General features: G+C 40.2%; 1 protein-coding gene across 1 annotated transcript in view; it reads left to right on the forward strand.

Annotated features, from left to right (window-relative positions):
* Window positions 1-720: 720 nt before the first annotated feature.
* CHST11 (carbohydrate sulfotransferase 11) overlaps window positions 721-23,881 on the forward strand; it is a 96,522-nt gene continuing 73,361 nt past the window's right edge. The window contains exons 1-2 of the mRNA XM_039383522.1: window positions 721-731; window positions 3,203-3,288. Of these exons, the coding sequence (XP_039239456.1) occupies window positions 3,205-3,288 (84 nt within the window). The 5' untranslated portion in view covers window positions 721-731; window positions 3,203-3,204. The remainder of the gene's footprint in view (window positions 732-3,202; window positions 3,289-23,881) is intronic.

A 23,881-nucleotide genomic window follows, 5' to 3' on the forward strand; every position in this document is an offset into this window, starting at 1 on the left:
CTTTTGAGAAATTGAAATTTGGTGCCTAGATAACATCCTCTCCAAACTTCCTATTAGATTAATAACTAGTGATTCCACAGATTTTAGCACGATGGCCCACGATTGCATTTTGGAGAAATCATTCCTAGGGATGGAAGAACAGTCATTTTCTTACAGCTCTTGTATTTCAGTAACAAACTAGCAGTTCATCCAGTTACTCACTGGCTAAGTTCAGGGGATTCATGTTTTTGCTGCACTTACAGTAGTAGTACTAGTCTTGAATCATTAAAGGCATCTAATGCTGCTAATCTTAAAGTCTTTTCCAACCCCAAGAATTCTAAGATTCTTTGTCAGCTGCTTCACACTATTAGTGTGCATGAACGTGATCTTTTGATCAGTTCTTGGAGCCGTGCATATGCAATACTTATCATTAGATTATAATTAACTGTAATTATGTATGCAGATCAGCCCTAGCCATAAAATGTAAATTTAGATATTTACTATGCTAATAAGAAGATTTGATGAGGATAAAGGGCTTGATTTTTTTAATTTTCACTACCACAATAGTGTGATGGATTCTTAGCGAAAGTGTTGTTAAAATTAGTATAGCTGCAGTTACCATCCAGGTTAGTTTTCTTACTGCAGATTGCTATGGATGAAATTCAGGCCCAAAATGTTGTGTCATTTGCATGACAAAGCACTGCCTCAGAGAAGCTAAGATGGTAGAAAACAGGTTGCAGGAGCTCTGACAGGTGAGTTTGTCCTCAGACATGCCAGCAAGGCTGAACTATATGAAAACATTCCATACAGTTATTCACCTAAGGACAATTCTACAGTGCAAGTAGGATTGCAAGTGCAAGTGGGATTTTTGCTGAGGAAAGGGGATTATGCACCTTTATTTTGATGCTGTTGTTAAATTCCAGGCACAAATATTTTCCAGGTGTGCACAGAGGTGCTGTGTACAGCTGCATCGAGGCATGATGTTCCTGACAGCAGTAAACAGGGAAACAAGTGCTGTGTTGCTATGCTAACCCTGCAGTCTGCTTCTAAAGGCTTAATGAAAAAAACCAAACCAATTATGTAATATTGGGTTTGATAAAATAGATTGAATCGCCTCCATGACTAAGGCTCTACACTAGCATTTAGCTTTTGCTGGGGGAATAGTTGCTTTTCTTATTGTTGTCTGTTTACATCTGGAAACAAATCTTGCATGTTGTGTAAATAATTTAATCTTTATTGCTGTTACTGCTGCATATAAAGTGTTTCTGTGTTCGTACCTGCTGGCTAAGTGAACCAGGAAGGGATACATTTACGCACATTACTGTTTACTATATTTAATGGAAAGGAAAAGTGAAATAATAAATTAAAGAATGCCACACTAGAATTATTATTCTTCTTCATTTTGAAACAAAGCATCAGTGTTGCAGGATCTTAGTTAATCACAGTCTGGATACACCGAAATGTTCCCCTTTCTCTTTCCCCCTACAGTGGTGTTTTAAATGGAAACTGGGTGGTCTGCTGTTGAGTGGAAGACTTCATTTTGGAAGGATTGCTTTAACGAGGAGGGGGCTACAAAATGATTTTGAAAGCACCTCTGGACACAATTCCTGGTAGAAGAGTATGGAGGGGGATGACATACAGGGATGAGATGGACAGGAGCTCTGTAGTTAAAATGGCTGCTGGGTGTCTCACATCCTCACTTCAATGTTTTCCTCCTAGAACCACTTCCAGGCTTTGAAAGCTGACATTAGTCTTGTGAAATATTTTTAAAGTTTTAACTTTTTAAAACACATTCTAAGTTATCTTTTAAAAGGGCACATTATCACAGAAATGGAGGAATTGCAATACTTGTCTGCAATGCTCAGAATTTAATCAGGTGTTTAAATGTGTCAATTAAAATTATAGCCTCTAGTAACATTGATATGTTACTTTTTTGAAAAATAGATATGAAGTGAGTGAAGGAATCAATTATGTTTCCAGATTGGACTGTATGCAGTTTTCTGTGGTTTATACTACCTGATATATCAATTATGATTACATATTAACCCTCAGTATTAAAACATGACTGGGTTGTATTCTCTGACTTGACTTGAAGCCCGCTACATCATGACTGCAAGTGGTGCAGCTCATTGCTCTGAGACACTTCAATAGTTTCTGTTTACAAAACATGGCAAGAGGTGGTAAAAGCATGCGTGACTCTGCTTGACGTGATGCTCCCAGCAGGAACACCTCTTTTTTCCCTTTTTTTTTTTTTTGTTATGTTGTAATTAAACCTTGATGAGACAAACCTCCCCTCGGTGCAATGCCTGATGTCTGACAGCTTGATGCTCCTTCTGTAGTTCTCAGGGCAAGCTGGGTGCTGAAGTGTTAGCAGAGCATCATGTGGGCCACAAGAGGTTAGAAGCACAGGCATGCTCTTGTTTTCCTCCGGCGTGTAGGAGGCGGTTGGAGCCAAATGGCTTCCTATGCAGAGTTTTATGGCCACAGAGGTCTAACTTGAAGCTGATGATCTCTGTGCCTGCTGGGGCTCAGGTCAACATCTCTCCTGAAAAATGTTTTGTCATCCGAAATGCTCCTTGATCAGACCTTTGTCAAAGCCTTTGGTTTGAAAACCTGCTGGTCTCCAGTGGGGATAACAGAGCGTATCTTGGCTCGCAGATCAGTCAAATTTCCAGTTGAAATTTATAGAGTAAAATAGTTTGGGGCAAGGAGTGCAGAATGATTGACTGTATGTGTGTTTTGTACTGATGAGTATCTGTTCTAGGGGAAACTGAAGAATTAGGCCAGAAGCTTTAAAATCAATGTCTTATTATTAGATTCCTGTGTATATCTGTATTGAGGCTGAGAGAGGCTCAAACGGTGCCTCTCAGAGATGCTGATTATAGGAATCCATCTGACTCCTCCTTGATGGTCAGAGAAGCAGGTACCTAGCACTGCTGAAAACTGTGTTGTTTTGGTCCCTATGCTTGAATTTTTGTGGACCTAAGCTGGGAGTTGTTGCATAACAGCTTTTATAAGAGAGCTTTTATATTTACTAACTTCCACAATAGATAAAGGATTTAGCTCTTGGACAATTTCTAGGGAAAGTAAAATTAGGAGTTAAGGGACAACACTGTCTGGAATCCCATGATCTGTCAGAAAATCTTTTCTTGCTGTAGGTATTGCAATTGATTAGAGCTAACCAGTGTTGCTAACCTGTATTAATTTCAATTTCCCCTTGCAGTAATGCGAAGAAATCCATTTGGGATGGACATTTGCTGTCGGAAAGGATCCAGAAGCCCACTCCAGGAACTATATAATCCAACCCAGGTGAGTGTCTCATGGCTATGATCAAGCTTCTCAGCCCAGCATACAAATACAGTCTCTTCTGAAGATATTTTGGTCTGCTTTTTTCTCATTTACATGCAATAGCTGCTTTCAGTATGGAGAGCTGATCCTGGGAACTGCAGAGATGAGCCATAAAGTTATACAATTTGAGCTAAGGGTCTGATTTTTAAAAGTTTTTAGTTGTCTAATGATGTGGATTCCTCCAAAATTTTTTCTCAGGTACCCAAAAGCCTTAAATGATCTAGCTAGAAGCTGAGGTGTCATATTGACACAGAGTGGCAGGGTGGAGTGAATGTGTCATGATCTACATGAAACAAGGAGTGTGGTGAGACTATAGATTGCATAATAATATGTGAATATCATTTAAATGACTTTCAGGTAGCCAACTGCCTTTCCTGTTCTAGTTCATTGTTTGTATGGAGTCTAGACAAACACTGTAGCTCATGCTCTTCCTTACACTGTGCTATTCAACACCTGACTGTCTCCATGGGAGCTTAGAGTAACCTCAGTTATTGCTCATCTTGTGACAAGCAGCATAGGAAAGCTACCTGAAATTCATGCTCCCATTTGCTCCTCTAGATCAATTTATTCCCTACATGTGGGCTGAATTGGCATATTCAGGAGCAGCATTTCCTGTTGGCAGCCAAGAGGAAGTGCTGCCATTGAGAGAAAATGCCAGCTGACTATTAAACATATTTATTAAAGTTTAACAACCGCCCATTATATATTTATTCATCAATGAATACATTGAGTTTTACTAAATTGGCTATTAAGGCAAGTGACTATCCTAGTAAATCTAACTTGTTAGATTTAACAAGGCAGTAAATGTTTTAAATACTATTTGATTATGAAGAGACTCACTATATAGTGTGAAAAATGAAGTCTAAGGGATTTAGAGTATTTACATAAAGAATTGACAGCAATCCAAAGATATGTGATATCTGTTATGTAGCACAGTAAAGCTCCATTTGCTCATTAGTGTTGTTTTTATGAACACAGGCTGACTTTCTAATTCAATTCAAATTCTGTGCATGACTGAGAACATAAGTTTGTCATACTAATATACTGGCCTTTGTTGACCATTATGGGAGTTAGCATTGCGTAAATGGAAAGTGCATGTAAAAGCCCTGAAGAGGAACAATCCAGTGCTACAAAGGAAAATTATTAGCATTTGCTCGTCAAATTTAAAGTCTTTGCAGATGCTCAAGAAGAGTGGGAAGGGGAAAAGAGACTGTCTGAGTAATTAGTCTCTCTGGGGTCTGCTGTGTGTCAGTCAAAACCTCCTTGCCCTTTAACATCATTAAAGGCCGAACCATAAGAAAGAAACATCCCCATCCACTGAAGGGCCGTAATCCCAGAGCCCTTGCAAGCTTTCTTGAAAAAAAAGATTTCTTGAGCTTCCTGAAGCAGGGAACACAGCTGGCAGCTCCTTCACTGGTTCTCCTTCCTTTCTATGTGCACTGACCAAGCAAACCATTAACATCCCTTTCCAGGCTTGCCTGCAAGCCAACCAGAAAGTCGATGTTCAAGGGAGCACAGCAGTTCTTGTAGCTGATGTTGAACTAAGGAGATGACTTTTTTTATGCAGAAGTGTTTCCATCATCTGCTGACATCTGTTTTTATCAAGCTTTTAATTTTTGTTTCTTTCTCTGTTCTTAATTGGTGTTGAGTTTTTTTGGAAGGGGCTTTGCATGCTGCACTCAGCACTCAGTACTAAAGAGACTGGCAGTGGCAGATGAATGAGTGCATGCAAGCAAGGAAAACAGCGACAAGAAAATGCAGTGAGTAGAGGCTGCCAGACAAGACAACAGACTGGAGATGACCCCTAGAATATTTCACCAAATACATGGTTCATCTTTCTTTTTCTATTTTGCCCAAAGAGATATCTGTCTCACCTTTTTTAGGGTGCAGATTAGAGACTGGTCTGTATTCTGCCAGTAGGGTGCTTGTTCCTCAAGAATTCACCAGGACTTGTAAGGGTGGGGAGATGGAAATCAAATCTCTAATCTTTCCTTGCTGAAACAGTCACAATCAGCCATTTGTAAAGTCAGCTCAATATATAATAAATATGCAAGATGGCAGGGCCAGGTTGAGACTTTGAGCAACCTGGTCTAGTGGAGGGTGTCCTTGCTCATGGCATTTGGAACTAGATGATCTTTAAGGTCCCTTCCAACCCAAATCATTCTTTGATTCTATGAAGACATTTTTGGCCAAAATATCTCTCTTGGTGATCTAGACAGTGAAAACACCAGTTAGATATTTAACCTTTGACTATCAGAACCTGTTGGACTCCTGGTGTTGTGAATCTGTGTTTCTCTCCTGGGTGCTAATGGCTGTGTGTGCCATCACAGAAACTCCCTGGCACTCAGTTTTGCTCCCTCAGAACAACAGCAGAGCTGATCGAGCAGATATTTGTAGTTCTCTTTATAGTGCAAAGTAATATGTGAAATTCAAACACCAGACATAGGCCACTGAAAGATGCCCTGCAGATATGGTTTTGTATTACTACAAGCTAGGTGTAGCTGTGATTTTTTAAGGGTAGGAAGCTTTAAATGTGAGATGATATTAAGGGCCCATACCCCCCAGCATACAGTGTGCTCCAGGCTGTTCCCTGTCCAGGGAGATGAGAGTTTGGCCATCGATTGAAATAGGTGTCAGATAGGGTCAATACTCCCTGAGATTTAAAATGCTGTAGTTTAACATGAATAAAATTTTTCTACTGTGTGTTTAACATCAAGTTGCACTGGCTTATAATACCAGATGGAGACAGGTTGATTTACACCAGCTGAGAATTTGACTGTGAATATTTATTGTGTTGATATATAACAGCCTCTCTGATCCTGGCCTGTTTTGTTTCCTTCTATGGAGTTGTTTGAGTTGTTTGCAGATGCCATCATTTGTCTCTTGAATCTCTTTTTGACCTGCTGAACGGTTCTGTAAAGGAAAGAGAAAGGAAGAAGGAAGAGAAGGAAAAGCAAAAAAAACCAAAACCAAACCAACCAACCAACCAAAAAAACCCTCAAACCAAAACAACAGCAAACCAAACAAAAAAACCCAGGAAGATTTGGCTTAAGGAAGTTCACATGTAGCAGTGATCTGAAGGTGACTGAAAGGGTGGTCTGGTGGCTTGTAGGAGCTGAATGTTAGAATTGCAGTCAGGTTTTCAGAGGACTCATCATAATTGTTTATATGTTTGATGGAGTAAGAGAGGACAAACAGGTGGAGATAGCACTTGAATTAGGGCTCGAGAAAGTGTCCATGACAAAGCCCATGAGGTATTTATGTCTGAGTTGGGTGTCTGGCCTTGTGATTATTGTAAAAGTAGGAACAACAGGTTTGCTCTTTTGCCTGTTGTAAAGGAGCGGAATGTGGGAAGTGCATTTGCTGTGGACAAAAGCTTTCTTCTCTAAGGCTTTCACTGCAAGATTTTTCACGAGCACTAATGTACCATGAGGGAAAGACAAGTCAATATAACCAAACTGGATTTACACTGAGTAAGTGGTTTTCCAGGCTGGGGTCTCCATATACATGGCAGGCAATGTGCAACATGTGAGACATTATCTTTCTTTTTCCTTTAATTTTCAGGTGGAGGTTTACTAATAAACTTCAGAGGTGCCAGTGGCAAATTTTGAGGGCCAAAATGGAGCATTTATTGAACGAGTTTATAAAAAAAACACATAATTATAAACAGAAGGAGAAAGAGGATTCAAACACACAAGTAGCAAAGGAGAGAATCTAGATGTAACTGAATACAGATGAAGAGCCCTGCAGGAATGTGACATAAGCTTGCATTTTATGTTGGGTGGATTTGGTGGTTTTTTTTGTATATGAAACCCCAAGCATTTAAGAATGTGGGTAAAAAAATACTTGCAAGACATATTCTTAGAAGACAACATACACAACTGTGTCTTGTAATTTGCATGGCTGTGTACAGCCCCACTGCTCCAAAAATAACTGATAATTGTGGATCAGCCCATGAGCTGGAGTCACCAGAAGTTCAGAATTGGGTAACAGTATGCACACTTTAGTGGTTAACATAGATCTATTTGCTGCAATGAATGTGCTACTGAATTACAAGAAGTTGCAAACCAAAATAGATCACATGTTAAAGGAATGGGAAATAATTTTATCTTTGAGGTTAGATTTTGTCTTACAGTTGTCAAGATTAGCATTTAATGCTCATTAAATACAACCAGCATAATTGTTTGGTCTAATAGTTTAGGCTTCTGAGAGGAACACAGAAGAGATACAGTCCTGTATCCATCAGGATCCAAATCCAGGGATGAGTTTACTTCAGTTTCTAATTTGACATTGCCTAACATTAATTCATGGATTCACGTGACTATTTTCCTAAAGGTCATGCTATTTACCATTTTTTACTTGCCTTTTCAAACACATTTCTCTTTGTTGAGAAGAGGTATTTCTAGGTGTCTGCTTTTGGTGTAGCTGGAGCCAGAATGTCTAGTGATTTGCTAAAACTGGTGAGTCAGAGCTGTTGACCTTGTGTTGCCTATGCGTTATGACATTGTATTGGACTGGTTTGAAGTAGTCATTCCAAAATGACCCACTTCTTTTATTACTTCTGCTTTTTCTTTTTCTCTCCTCCTTCCCACCAAGTAAAAGGAAGGAAGTGAACTGTTGCCTTGCAGGCAGTGTTTATACATCCTCAGTCACCTCAGGCCACAAATGCTGCTTTTGGGGAGCTGCCCTGTGATTATCTGTGGCTTAGATTGCCTGAATGGCATCAGCAAACATCAACCTAGTTCAGCCTGCATCACTCAACTTTCACCTGGGTCAGTAGTTTCCTATCTTCCTTTGATTTCCACTCGCTGGAGTGACTCTGTGGGCAGCTCTACTGGTTCCTGGACAGAGGTTTGTGGTGGGCTTTGTGGTCTGAGCTCTGTGTACACATCATCCACAGCACATTGGATCAAAGATTTCGATGCTTAAGACCTGATATTTCTGTCCTTGGTAAACCTGAGGTGCTGAGCTTTGTGCAGTTTGTTTCAGTGTGCTTCAGCTTCTCTTTCTCAGAAACACAAGAACCAAAGGTCATTGAGTAGGATTTAAGCTCCAGTTCATCTGTGTTTGCCTTCAGCAGCAGGTGACCAGACTACAAGAACTCACGATACTCATGAGCTTCCTGAGCCGTACTATCAGCCACATCATGCAAAAAAAAACGATGACTGCATCAGTCATAAAGGGGGGGGAAAAGTAGATTTCCAAGGTTACTTACCAATTCCAGTAAGACAAGAAGATTATACCGGCACTGCACACCAGTGCTATAAATTAAATTTTCTCTGGTTTTCACATATATACATTCTGGGTTCCAAATTTCCTCCTTGGGACAGCCATATAGCTATTCTATGAAATGAAATTTAGAGTACGAGACGATAGTGCAGTTTATCTAAAGAACAACATATTAGAATTTATTGATACTTTGCAACTGAGATGAATAGCTATGAATATGTATGTGTCCTTCTCGAGGGCAAGAAGTGGCCCAAAAGTTTTACAAGTACTGAAAACATATTGTGTGATTGATGCTGGTCTTTGTAGGCAAATCTGTGCAGATAATAACAGCATGGTAAGTGTGGCTCATAATCACAGTATTTGATTGATTAAAGATTGAAAACTCCTTAATGAAAAAAAAGCAGAATGGAGATGTAAGGAGAAGAGTCAACGTGCAATGCCAAACTTTGTGTACCTACTTGTGTTGCTAAACAACAACTTTATATGTAATTAGCCTCACTTGCTGCAGCAAAATGCCTGCTGATGAAAGAGGAGCTAATTGATTTACTCCATGGATGACTTCTTATGCAAAACATTACTTACTGTCGTGCTTGGAAGTCATAAAACAGCAGCTGGCCTGGGATGAATTATTACATTAACCTTAGCAGAAAAATTGCACTAGTGAGAATGCTTTGTTATTAATTACTGATTACAAATGATAAGAGCTGGGTTTAGATGCTGAGGAAATGGCTTGGGGAGGGGAGGGTTTCAGGTACTGGTGTGCTTCATAGATCATTAGTTGTGATATGATGGATACCTTTGTAAGTCTAGAGGAATTAATCAGACAAGTATGCACAGTAACTTCCAGCACTCAAAGGCCAGAATTATCCCCAGGACATGTTCATTCAAGTTACTGTAGTGCATTGGGATGAATTTTTGGGCACCTGTGTTTAATAAAAGACTTGTTACCTGCATGAAATGAAAAAAAATACAGTCTCACTCAGAGTAGCTCAGATTTCCCAGACAGAAAAAGAAGCAGCAGACACACATCTTTTTAATTTCTCTAGTCCTTGACTTATATTTTATCATTTTGAGAGCATATGAGTTTTAATATAAAAGATTTCTGAGGCATAAAAGTATGAGAGGAAAGATTTAATAATATAAGAGACATGATCAACAACAAAAAGTTTGTATGTGTTGGAGGTGAAGGAGGATGAAAGAGGATAAAGATATCCAGTTTTCAAAACTGGATATCTGTATGCAAAGTATGGGCTCCCTGTTAGACAAACACTTGGGCAGCTGGGTGGAGAGAAAATCTGGGCTCCAGCACTCTGACCTGGTGCTGTTCAGTGGCTTTTTGTGTTTAATTGTCAGACTTCTGGAGACCTGAACCATGTTGGTTCAGTCAAATACTTGCTCCAAAGTCAGTAATGTTCAAATGGAGCACCTCCCCTGCCTCTTTCTCTGCATGAAGTTCCTCATTTTTCCTCCCCATTTTCAAGTTATATACCAGAAAAGCTGGATAATCGTACTTCAAAATGCAGCATATGGCAGTTTGGAGGATTAGGAAGCAAAGGGCAGTAGAAGAATACTGGTGTTTGCAAATAGGTGTAATGAGCACAGATTTCCACCCCGAGCCCGTGCAGAGCAGAATGTGTCCTTTCTGTCTGTGCTCCCAGCATCAGCAGTGATGCACTCCAGCATCACTGGCTAAGTTGCTGTATCCCAGGATTTTCAAACCTCAGATGCTGTAAGTAGTTTTGGGGAAGCTCTTTTCATTGTGTGAAGGAAAAGCAGCTGTGTCAGTTCAAACATCTACCTTCTTTTTCCTGTATTCTTTTTTTTTTAATCAAAGAGGTTTCTTAACTGCAGCAGAGTTGTAGCCCACTTGTGACAGGGCCAGATGATCTCTTTAAATGCTGAGAGCCCAGCTGTAACTTCTCCCTCCCTGAGGGATTGTAATGTATCCCAATAGCTGTAACTGTGAAAATTAGAGAATACAGACATACAATCTATCTACTGGTACTTGTAATTCTTATTTACTGTCTGACTTTAATTTTAAGGAAGGGCAGAAGAAGTTGTTAAATTTGCAATTAGTTTCAAGAGATTAGATACTTCAAGTCCCATTTTTACAGCCCCAACTGTATATGATGCAGCACCTCAAGTCCTACAAAATGGCCTGTAATATCCATTGATGCTGTATGTAATGCCAGTATGTATTATTCAGTCATTTTTTAGCTTTGTACAATATAAATTAACCTCAATAATGTAATGAACTGCACCTTACTAAAACTTTCTTTGGTAAAAGTGCAATAATCTTCTTATCTCTTTTATGCAGAGAGATTCAGGAATGTTTCTCTGTGAATGCACAGACATAGTGAGATTAAAATACTTCCCTTTAAAAGAAGTGTCTGCAGAAGCCAATGTGCCTTTTGGGACTCCTGTACTAAGGAAATCATGGTACTATGAGGAGATGGGCTGTAGAATTTTTGTACAAGAGTGTAAATCATTAAATCAAGCACAGATTATTTAAGGATGCTTTCTAAGTAAGTTTTCTTTTTACTAAAGTCTGTGGGGAAGTGTAAGGTGGGTCAAGCTGGGTGCTGCAGTCTAATCCATACTGCTTGCTTAGAATGCTGGAAAGACAGGCTTTACCTCCAATGGGGCTGCTCTTCCTGGCTATGGACAGGGCTGAGCAAAGAGGTCAACTGGAAAATAGGCAGTTTGGGGATGGCTGAAAGCAGTTGTGAATTCAGGCTGAGTTATTCCAGTTGTAGTAGCTGGGAAACACTTGTGTTAACTTGAGGTTAATCTGACAAGTGTGTGTGTGTGGGTAATGATGAATTTGAGATGATTCAACTGTGCATCCCAGACTGGGCAGTGGGGTGCTCAGATCATGTACACAGGTGATACAGTGTCTTCAGTCTCTCCTGTTCATGCTGTCACGCATTCTGAAACTAATCAGAAGAAATTAGCAGGATTTCAGGTTGATAGGCTCTTTATTAAGCCTCTTGTCATGGTGATCTGAGGCTATAATAGATAAAGAGCCATGGTTGTTTTAAGACCTCATGTGCTTGTCTGTTGATCTAGTAAAACAAGGAGAAAATTCTGCCTTGCCTTGTCTATCTTGTTTGGTAACATCAAACCCTTGTGATGGCAGTAATTCAGTTCACTCAATCTGGATTGCAAACTACAGGGGCCCAAACTGTTCCTGCTGGTGGTCAGGGTGCTCTCCCAGAACCTGAGAACCAGGAGCTGAATCCCTGCAAACAGAGGATGGTTGCCTCATGCATGGGAAATACCCTAACTGCTGGTTGTTGCAGTTGTCCTTACATTTATTTAATTGTCAAAGTGAAAGATTGGTTGTTTCAGTAATCATCACCTGGTCCAGCCACATTTAAAACTGCTTTTATTCACTAGTTTTCAGACCTTGCTTCTTACTCATATGGAAGAGGTGTGGAAAGAAAAGGAAAAAAAAATTTACAAGGTAATACCTATACAGCATTTGAACACAGCAAAAACAGTGTTTATATTGTGTATGCCTTTTTTCCCTCTGTAAACAACATAGTACCTGTCACACTGGAGCCACTCAAGTAGATCTTTTTTGATCTGTCAGCCTGTTGCAGTTGTATATTCTGGTTTATGGATGGGGTCTTGTGTTTGAACCATCCCTAAATTCATGAGGCAACAGCAAAATGAGGAGGGTGGAAGGAAAACAAAGTTTTATTTCCTTCACAGTGATGCTTTTGTGTAGTTGCGTTGGAGGAGGAGACTGGCTTTGTATTCTAGGTTTTCCAGCATGCTGTCAGTGTAGATGTTTCTATTTATTCATAACCTTGGGAGAAAAGTGAAACTTGATCTATTGAAAATTGATGGCAAAACTCGTAAGCTCTAAAGAGGCCAAACTTCAAGTTAAAAAGTCTGATCCAGGGGACCAGAAGGGAGCTATATTTGTGACCGTTTTTTTATGTTTTCTCACCATTCCACACACTCTATTGCATTATAAAATGCTGAAGAGTGTAAGTCTAATGCTGAAAAGATTTCCCTTTTTCTTTTTCTCCTGGTAGTGACATAATAAATATAGCCAAACCAAAGAGAGTTGGCAAATTTACAGTGCACTGAACTTGATGTGTATTTCTGGTGGCTGGAAATCCAGGAAGGAGTGTTCCTTTCTTTTCAGTCTTAAATCACATCTGAGCAGTATTCTTACTGTGGTCCAGCATGGAGCTAAAAGCAAAACATTGCACCCCAAGTTTCAGAGGAACAGTAAAAAATCACAGCATTCCTGCAGTCAGCTTGCCTGGCTGCACAGCAAATTAGCAACCTTTGTAGCTATCAAATTGCTGCCCTAATATAAATCTTTTGTCCCTGTAAACGTGGGCTGTGTCTTAGATAATTTCAGGCAAGCATCTGGGGATTAGTAAGAGGAAGTGAATATTAATTCAATTAGAGGACAGAAGATGAACGTACAAGCTGGTGCGGGGGATTGACATCAGAAGCCGAAGTAACAAAGACATCTCTATACCTGGGAGAGGACAGTTTCATCTGTTCAAGTCAGACTTGGCTTTTACCTTGCATACATTTTACTTATGAAATAGTAGTTGAAGGAGTTGTATTTACATAGCAGTATAGTTAATGTTGTATTTTTGAACTAAGCCTTGATGTCAATAGATGGATGGAAAATCTGGATAGCAGATGCATAATGGTAGCTTTCAGTTCATTTTGATGCATTAAATATTCCTAATAAGCTCAGCTGAAGGAGAAAATAAATGTTTAGTTGAACCAGTAAGAAGAAGCTGAGATCACTGGTACTTCTCCAGAAGTGTAATGTCTTACTTAATGTAAACTGAATGAAGGTTCCTGGTTAAGGTGAGATATACAATATTAGGCACTTCCACAAATGCTGTTTTACTTCTGTAAAAGATTGTTGTGCCAGTGACATCACTCTATAAAGTAATAGCCAAAAATCAGTATTCTGAGCACAGGAGAAGCTTTTCCTTTTTTTTTTCCCTATAGCTTTGGATCTACAAAAGCATGTGTAGGCACTTTCTTACCCTTAAATGCCATATATTTACAGCCTGCAAATGGATCCTTCCATACTGCACTTCCCAGGCATGAGCACACTGTCACTGTGGGGGTAAATCCTGTATCTGTAGGCTTGTCTCACCCCCACTATGCACACTCCCATTTGTGCATGATTCTCTGCTAATCTGAGTCTTCAGCAGAACAACGTGGGCACTCTACTCAGTACTCAGCTCCCTGCCTGATGCACAGCTGTGAGTCTGCAGAGATGCTTTTGCCTCTGTTTCTGTGCAGTTTATAGCCCAGGTAGAGCTTGGACTCTGGCAAGAACTCGGGGGCTCTGGGGTAATGCTAAAAACTAATGCAGTGTGCTTATACAAATCTGTGGCTGTATATGTTTGGTAAGAAATTTTACACCATGGACAGCTTTGCATTAACAGTGTGATGGTCGAGCACGATGCACGCAGCTGAGTCAGTCCAGCTCCCAAACAGCCTCATGGGGCTCAGTTACACTGCACACAGGGTATCTCACTGTAGCAACCCCCTGCTGCTTTCTCTGCAGCTGTTTATTTCTTCTTTACTTCATGTAAACTTGGGTTAATAAACTGTTGCTGAATTTGCAGCTGTGTGCAGGGGGGATAGGGCTGTCTCCTTGCCAGGACCTACTTCTCTGTTCTTTCCACTCCTCTCCTCCATTTCCTCCAGCCCTGAATTCTCCTTCTCAGCCTCAGTCCTTCTCAGACTTCAGCTCTTCTCAGTCTCCCTCTCCCATTCCTACCTTTTATCTTACAAAAACAAGTATATTTTTACATGAGTTACTGTGCAGGTTTACGGTCCTGGCTTTATTGGAAAGTGGTGGAGCTAAATAGTGAAAGAACAAGTAGAAGACAGACTTCTCGCTCTGAAAATTACACTCTCGTTTATTCATTTATTTTTAGGCAACTAGTGCAAAACCAAACCAAATAAAAGAAAAAAAAATCTGTTTACTGGTAAAGCAAGTGTGCCAAGAAAGCAATGGCAGGCCAGGTCTTGTGTTTATTAAAAAGGGAGAGAGCTAGAAAACAGGCAGCGCAAGACCTGCAGTTTCACCTCCAAGAACCTCTGAAGAAGTCATGGGTTAATGTAAATTAACCCATGAGATGTAAATACATTGAAAAACTTTTCTTTTGAAAGGGACATAAGAGATTGCTCCCTGCATCCTGCTTGCGATCCCTGAATCACAAAGCCTCTGATATGTCACAGGAAGATTGGTTGAGTCTTCAAGCATCACCTTCATACCTTGCACAGAGTATCATGTTCTGGTCCTCTTTGAGAGACGCACTTCAGTTTTCACTTGGGCTGTTAAGTGAGTTACTGTATAAAATATTGACACCGAAGGAAGAAAACTGCCTTTTTACCCAAGTGTAAATGATCTTGAAACAAAATACATGGGATAAAAGAATGATTTCTTAGGCAGGCTTAATGAATAATTGATTTCTCCTTCTCATGACATTATCAGTGTAATTAAATCTGTGGCTGAAGAAGTAAGACAAGAAGGTATCATCTGCTAAGACACTGAATCTATTTATCCCACCCTTGGTGAAGTACTCTCGTCTGTTATTAAAGGCTCTCCTGCAGTCATGCCACCTTCAAGATCTGTCTTGTCACTAACAAGTCAGTCTTGTGTTTTGTCCAACAGGACAAAAATGTGTACATTCAATTCATTATCTGCATCCAAAAATAATGTAAATAAGCTTCCTTCCCCGCCAAACCTGCTCCTGTCTTTGGAAGCTGGAATGATTCTTGCTTTGTGCAGATTGGCTTTTTGCAGTGTATGTAGATGTTGGTGTGTGTGCACAGTTAATCCTTTACAGAACTCCTGGTGGTCACTAACTTGGGTCACTCACCCAGCCCTACCAAATGATTGCTGTTGTGACTCTTTTTGCACTGTTAAAAGTATGTTGAAAAATCAGAGAGGCCTGAGGAATAAGAACAGGAGATAAAAAAGCAGTCTGGATGCCACTGGGCTTGGCAATGTTTAGAAAACATTCAGGACTATGGTTTCTTCACATGGGTTCTGCCTTGGAGAAATAGGGCATTGAGGGTAATTGCAGAGACCAAGCAAGGATAAAACTAAAGGGGAGAGCTCAGCCTGCAGCTGCAGGCACTGTAAAGTAAACCACTGATTTAGAAATTAAGAGTTACAGATCTATTACAATTGTCAGCTACTGTTGCTTTATTTTGAAAATTAATTCTGAGAATCAGCTTTTGACTTAGTCTTCTAAGTAACATCTCCTGGACACCGCAGTGATCTCCTGGAATAACTTGCTCCTTTTGTGCATCCTCGCTGTCACGCACGTCAGCCTTGGATCCCTTAAACAGTGAAATATTAGAGTGCTTTTCACTGCAAAGCTACAAGTCTACATGGAATAGGAAATCTAAATACTGTACTGTGTGATAGGTCAGTGTGTAGGTGATGAAATGATCTGATGTATTTTGAAAGTCAACAGAGATCTTTTTGGTGGCTCTTGCAGATGTCAGAGCAGCCCCTTGTATCACACATAAGAGGAGTCTCACTCAGTGGCTACTGAAGGCAGCAGAAAGACTCCCCCGTTGCTGTCTTTGCCTTGGGGACAGTTCCTTAGCTGCAGAGACTTAAGGAAATTCTCCACTCACATTGTTAGCAGCTCTGATTGTGTTATAAATACTACATTGAACAACATTGGAGAGCTGCTGTCTGTTCAGTGATACTCAGTCGTGCTTACTGTAGTCTGCGTCTGCAAGTGTGGCAACACTAATGCTTTTCTTCAATCACCATATAAATGATAATACAGTGATCATCATCACGTCAAAGTTGCGAAGTGGTGGCCTGGGAAGGCGTAGTTCTTGCATCCTGCTGTGCTGCAGGATGTTCAGCCAGTGCCCTTGGCTGAGCTAGCTTCCACGTTGAGCACACCATGCATTTTAATGCTGGTTTTGGCATTAGTATTTTTTGTCATCAGATTGTTATGCCCCTGATTCCACACTTGCAATGCCTGTGGCAGTTATGCCTGTTTATCTGTTTCTCAGGGGCAGATTGGTGGTATAATTGTTGTCTGTATAGTGTTTTGATCATAAAAGATGACAAGTATAATTACTGGTTACAAGTTAAATTGTGCATCTACCGAAACTACACAGCTACCATGTGATGTATGTCTTAAATTCCTCACTTACTTGAAGGCAAGCCAAGTATTTGCTCCTGTCTATAATTATCTAAAGCAAAATGTACCCGTTTGATTTTTCTGACATACAACTTTGTCACTGCAGCATCCACCAATATATACTGAGTTGGAAGTGTTCATCTAAATGACTTCAGGGAGAACCAGTGTTGGTGTGGAGGCCTTTACAGACCAAGGGCAAACTGCTTTCTCGTGCAGAAGTATGAACATGCATGTGTGCATGCCCCAGCTGCTGCTGAAATCTATGAATTAGAGATGTGCTCAGTTCTGCCAACAGATTTTGTACCAGTCTTGAAAAGGGATGGGTTTGTATGCCCAGTGCTTCATTATGCATACAAAATACATATTAGTAAACCTGAATTTTGATTCCACAAGATGTACTTGCACGACTGATTATGGAGGGCTTTTCTGTACTCCAGCTGCCGAGCTTTGAGCTGAAACAAGTATTTCTCAATGGGAAGAGTAATTGTTTCAGCTCAGAATTAAGTGGCTAATCATTAGGAATTCAATTGGCATGAAATGCACAACATTAATCATGATGCACTAATGTGCCATCAATGTGGATGTAGGGTGTGTGCTCCAGTGAAATTCACTAATTAATATATCTGGGTTTTATTGGAAAGGTTTAATATGGGCTCTGTTGATAAGCAGGATATGGGAGTGTCAGACCTGGAGGGGTTTTAAAGAGACAGGGCACACATTAGTGAAGGCTGAAACCCTCGGAAAGGTACCTTTGCTTTTTTTCCCTGAAATCTGATGCTAAAATAAACACCAAAGATGTAGCTTCAATAAAGTACTCTACATGCCCTGAATGTCCCTTATGCCATGACAAGGGAGTCCCAGCTTGCACCATGAGTGCAGCTGGAATGTCTCAAGTAGGGGACAGAGGGGGTCATGCTTTTGTGGATCTGGTCCACTGTGGAGGGAGGGACATTGCCACCTGCCTGACAGCTGTAACCAGCAACCTCAGGCCCAAAAGACATGGACCAGCTGTGATCTGCATCCCAACAGGCTGCAGTGGACCTCTGCATCTAAGCCCCAGTGCTAGAGAGCCAGAGTCCTGCACCTGGGGCTGTTTCTGCACATTCTTGCTATCGCCTGTGTTATCCTGAAATGACTTTGATCTCTATTCTTAAGCTACTGAAAATATGATACTGTAACATAACAAATTATGATGAATACTAAAATGGATAGCATCTGCCCTATTCTAAATAACTTCAAATAAAGTGTTGCTATTTCCCAGTACTATGGAAAATTCCCTTCTTGCTAACCAACAGTTACTGCATGTCTCTGGAACAAAATTATTCATTGTGTTCATTTGCTTTGCAGGCATGTGAACTCCCGTGTTGAGAATTAAAAAAGTCTCCTATGTTTAACGCCTGAGGGCACAAATGTAACCTGTTCAAATATCATTCTTCAATTATCCTTTGAATCATCTGCCTTCCAGCTTTTCCCAGATTCTGCAAAATACCCTTCTGACTACCTGTCAAAAAAATAGTACATCTGTTCTTTCAGTTCATTTCCCTAAACTGTAATCAAGCACTGTCTGTGTAATAAAAATGAAAAGAAATGTCTTGCTGGAACAGCATTCTTCACTTTTATTATTGGAAAATGCATTAATGTTCCTTTATCAAATATATCTATTCAACAAATCATTCCATTTCCTTCCATCTTCGGGGTTTTTTAAAAAAAATAAAATGCATAGAGAGCCATTCTTTCCTGATCATAAAGGCCAAGCTTGATTTGTTTCTTACGCTGTACTTTCATGAAACCTAAAAATAGATTATGGTAAATAGTCTGTTGACTTCTCTTTTGTTTAAACATAGCTGAAAGATTATAGGTCCTTACTATATCTGGTCTAAGTTGCCATTTATATTAAGGCAATGTAGCGCAGACTGTTAGTGGGAATTATATTTAGGCATAGGGTAAAGGCTTGTGTGTCTTAGGTTGAACTCTATTTCCAGCCTGGCTTCTGCAATTAGAAAAAGGTGTGATTCATTCAGGTTTCTGGTATGTAAGTCTTGGGGACAGGCAGTCAAGCACTTTTGAAAGTGCTTCCTTTTCTCTCTCAATTCAGAGGAAAAGAAACAGAGGGAGCACTTCAACTGCTCAACTTGAGGGCTTTTTTTTTTTTTCTTTTCGTTTTATTTAGAGACTTTACGAAATTCCTTGAGTAGGGAAGGGCTGCAGACCAGGTGTCTTAGTCTACCAGATCCAACCAGCATCATTCTGCAACCACTCCGATCCCTTTCCACTGGCATAAAGGCAGCGGAGGGTTGGCCTGAAGCAACCACGGCCACGTACATTCTTGTAGGTCCTCGCAAGGCAGCAGCAATATCTAGATACATGTGACTGAAGTTTGTTTTGGGACAGATTCCAGCCACAACTTTTCAGGCAGGATCTGTCCAGCTGCATGAAGTACTGTATGAAGAGAAATGGTGACCACTGAAATTCCCCAGCAGCAAAACACAGGCTCCCCAGTGCACTGTCCCGACAGCTGGGTGAGCTGGCACTCGGGAACTGCTGGTGTGCTACACCAAAGGGAGCTGAACATCCCAGGAGACCAGAGGATCTCTTCAGTGATGGCCAATCACCATTAAGAAGCTATGTATCATGCCTGAGGTCTGTTTAGCTCAGGAAGAGGGGAAAAATATATTGGTTTTAAGATAATTAGATAGTTAGAGATAGTAGCTTGGTGGTGTTTTCCCAAAAGACTGAGATAACATGGGTTTTCTGAGATTCCCAAGTGCCTAGGGTGTAGGCACTTGAAAATCTCACTCAGGGACTCTAGAATTCATATAAATCATTCATTAACATCAGTTTTGGTGGGCCTCCAGCAATGTTAAAAGCTAGGACAGGGATTTAGGGCAATCAGCAGCTTCCAGGGTGGAAAAGGCCTGTAAGCAGCAGAGTTGTTGCATTAGCATCTGAGATTCTTCATCAGATCAGTGCAGAAGCAGAGAACTTGGCTCCTCCTCAGTGACACAGTATAAATACTTTCAATTAAGTGAAGACAACTGTATGTTCGTATTGAAGGCAGTATTAAATGTCATGCAGTATTTGGGCCTGTTAATTATCAGCATTTGAGTGTTCTTACAAGTGCTGAAATCCTGGGAAGGACATGAGGTTCATTAAGACTCACTGCTTCCCCAGGCATACAGATAGCACACAGTGTGCAAGCACTAGGATTCTCAAGCTGTTTTTTTAATCTTGAAACATCACATGTGTACTTATTTTAATATTTCTGTAAAAAAACCCACACAAAAATACAACAGTTGTAGGAAAAAGAGTACTATGGTGAAATTAATAGGTTTTTTGACCTTCTAATAAAATATAAAATCTCTGATTATTCAGTAGCTAAGGAAAATAGAGACGTGGCAGGAAAAAAAAGTTCTGCTGATATGCTCTTTTAGAACAGAGCTAACATCAATAATTCTTGCTCTGTGCATTAAGTTTTAATGTGTAGACAAGCACTCTGTGCATAGCAGGGTGTCTGTGGAGTCATCAGTGAGAGCTAATAAATGCCTGTCATATGAAGAATACATTACAGAGAGAGCCAAGTTAAGCGAATCATTTAGTTACCATTAGTCGCTTTTCATTAATATTTTTAACTGTAGTATTATCCACTGCGCATTAGGTAGGATAGAGAGGATAATGCCTGTGATGTGCTTTATCCTAAAAACAGAGATTTCTTCCAAAAGGTGGGGATTGGGATGGATGTTTCAGCTGTGATCTCACCAGTATCCTTTTTTATTTATTTAAGACTACAGAAACCCAGATGGGAGAGGAAATAATTTCATCACATGGCTTGGCATTAACCAGCACCCACCATTACATTAATGGCAATTGAAAAGCAATAACTGTGCTGGAAATGGAATATCCATAAGCATGTTTAATACTGGGTATTAAAAATAGCATCTAGAAAGGAATTTCCACAATAGCAAATGCGTTATTCCAATCCAGTGTGTTCCATTTTGGTATATGCATCTGCTCCTGCAATCCTGTTCAGCTGTAACCTTTGAAGAACAACCATATTGGGACCAGTGGGGACAGAGGTGGGAGAGCACCAAGGAACTGTCCTTGACCCTTCAGGTTCTGCTCTGGACTTGAGTCACTGCTGGGCAGGACTCCCTTTTCTGACACATCGCTCACTTGAGGGCTGGATGAGCCGGGGTTCCTGACTGTGTTAGCATGGAAGAGTTAGGAGAATAAATATATGTGATCTTACTTATGCTCATAAATTATTCTCTAGGATAATATGCTTCTGCCAGCTTACACTTTTTCCTTTTAATCTGTTATTTTTCATTAATTTCTGTTCTAAGCTCCCAGATTTTGAATTCTAAATGTATTACTGGTGTGGTTGGGCATATGTGTGAAAAGGTATCCTTCCCGAGATGCTGAGGAGTTAACAGATAGAGTAAGAGGTACACACATTGTGTGATATAAAGGCTTGTTAGCATAGATTTAGGATTACTCTCAACTTTGCATCATTCTTGACTTACATTCTTGACTGTTCCACTTGTAAAACCACTTTCCAGTAGTCACAGAGGCTCCAAGAAGACAGGAAAGAAATTTAAAAAAAAAAATTAGGAACTCCTACAAATTACTTTACACAGCTTTTTCTCAACTGTAAAAAAATTGAAAGTACAGTTTGATGATTCAGTATCTCTGGAAGTTAGAAAGCGACGTTGTAATTCTCTTTGGAAAAACAAGACATTACCTTTTAAAGCATCAAAAGCTTTAGTCTCTGCTTTTGATGAGTTGTAAAATATCAGCTCCAAACCATGTAATTGTCTTGGAACTGAAATTTGCACGTATTCCAAGTCAGGCTAATATTATCCAGTGGGAAATGAATTCACACTGTAGAAGGGAACACATACAATGTTTTTTTCTTTGTGGAGCAAATTACCCTTGCTACTATCACCTGTGTAAGCTTTCCCTAATTATTATATTATTCTATATGTTCAGAAAGTAATTTGCTTATATGTATGGACTCAATTTTTTTTATTTTCTGAAGGATGTAGAACTATCAGCTGTGGATTTAACCACAAATCAGATATGTTGCAGTGTATGTTGCTGTTCTCTGGGGACAGTCACACAGGCAAAAAGAACAGTATCCAGCCATCAGTTCCTTGCAGCATTTTCTGCGACTGCCAACTAATGCTGTGCCTGGGAGATCAGAATGTGTGTCCGTGGTGAGTGGGACTGCAACCATGATATTTGTTTCTATACACCACTGACTCTTGAATTTTAACAGTATATCTGGGGCAGAAATATCCTTTGATTGATTTTAGAGTAAGGTTCATGGGGTAGCCCCAGAGAGCCCCAGTCAGATACTGTCTATGAGCACTTTGGCTCTGTGGTACAGAGCAGTGATTAGGACATGGGCTATAAATCTGTGGGGGAATTAAATTTAAGGAATGCTATCAAGCTGTAGACAATTTGCATACCAGATGAATCTCAGGAAAAATGATTTGGTCATATAAATATTCCACCTTTCTGAGCTATGTCTGTATGCTGACTATCAGCACCAATAGCTTCTTTAATGAGTAGAAATATTTCACTGTTTCGTATTCTCCAGGGCTTAATTTTTGAAAGTGAACTGCTGATTCAGTTCTACCTCACAAAACAACTGTCTGGCAATAATTCAAGGCTAAAAATGTGAGCTGTAACTGCCTGCTTTTTGTCAAACAAGCAATAACACAGAACAGTGCATCATTCCATCGAACAATGTTTAAATTCTTCTAATTGTGTTTTATAAAGTAATGTCTTCTGATTTTGCTTTTCTTACTCAGTGGCTCCCAGTACCCTGGCTGTAGGCTCATCAGAAACTTCCCACTGCAACAGCTCTTTGTGGTAGTGTTTCCTCCTGGCCTCTGCAGGTTTTGAAGGGTCAGGGTTGGTGAGGAAATGCTGATATGTTTTTCTTGCTGCTGAGCTTATCGATCCTGTAACCAGACTGAATCATCCTACTGGGTCTTGATCTGCTTTCTGTGTCATCTCCCTCACTCAGCAGCCACTTGGCACCAAGGTTTTTACAGGAGTATTACTAGCACAAGGTCCTTTGTATATCATATTCGTACATCATCTGTGTATCACCCATACTTCTTCAGATCCTATCTAGAAAGCTGCAGGGGTTTACACCACATCTAGATATTTGACCTTAGGATTTGGATGGAGCACTTAATCATCAAAGACCCCTTTAAGATCTGTACACCTTAAATTCAAAAGGCAGCATATGTGTTGATTCAGCCCCATCTTTTGGTGGTGCTGATGTTGTTCACTGTATTCATATAGCCAAGCCAACCCTCTACTTGCCTCTGATAAGGGAAGTGGGCCATTGAGTTAAATGGTGTTTGGGTGGGATCATCATACTCTGGAGGTGGTGAGAGGAGCCTGTCCTTCCCTTGTGTGCTCATTTCTGAAGCTGTGCTGCCAGGGCAGAGGTGAAGGTGTGTTTTCTAGGATTGCTGTAAATAGTGGTTCAGGCAGCCAGCACCATGAAGAATTTGAAAGTAAAAGTCTGATATAAACTTCCAGATGTACAAAAACTTTAAATATGTGGGTCATGTGCTCTCAGCTGATGCTGGGAAGGGCTTCTTGAGTTTCTCCTTTTGAAACTCCATTTGGACTCTGAAAATTGGAAAAAAATTTCTGTCTTCTTTCCCCCCCCACACCCGCTCCCAGAGAGTGTAATCAGAAAAAAAAAGGTTCAGCAGCACAATTAACATCCACAGGGAGTCTCCTGCAAGCACTATTGTTTCCAGTTTGGTCTCTTTTTGCCCTTGTTGCCAGTGTCTCAGAGATGGAGTGCAGTAACTTGGCTCAACTCCTTGTCTTTGCTGCGTCCGTAATTTTCTGAGGCTGAAATACTCTCAACAGGATTGTTCAATGGTGAAAAAGGAGAAATAGGATGTAAGCTGGGTGGTTTTTATCAGGATTGATTCTGAAGGGTTGTGAACAGTAAAATCCTGCAGAAGTTCAGGTGCTGGGGCATAGACTTTGTTTTTAATCACTTGGCATTGTGTATAAATAAGCAAGTTTGTGGAGTATAGTGGCACTATATTTGCATTAATACTTTTCAGAATTAAGGCATGGTTTGAAGGAAAGAAAATTCTCCTAATTTT

This window comes from Pipra filicauda, unplaced genomic scaffold (assembly GCF_003945595.2).
Source record: "Pipra filicauda isolate LSUMZ 115617 unplaced genomic scaffold, ASM394559v2 scaffold313_size859762_pilon, whole genome shotgun sequence".
Taxonomy (NCBI): Eukaryota; Metazoa; Chordata; class Aves; order Passeriformes; family Pipridae; genus Pipra; species Pipra filicauda.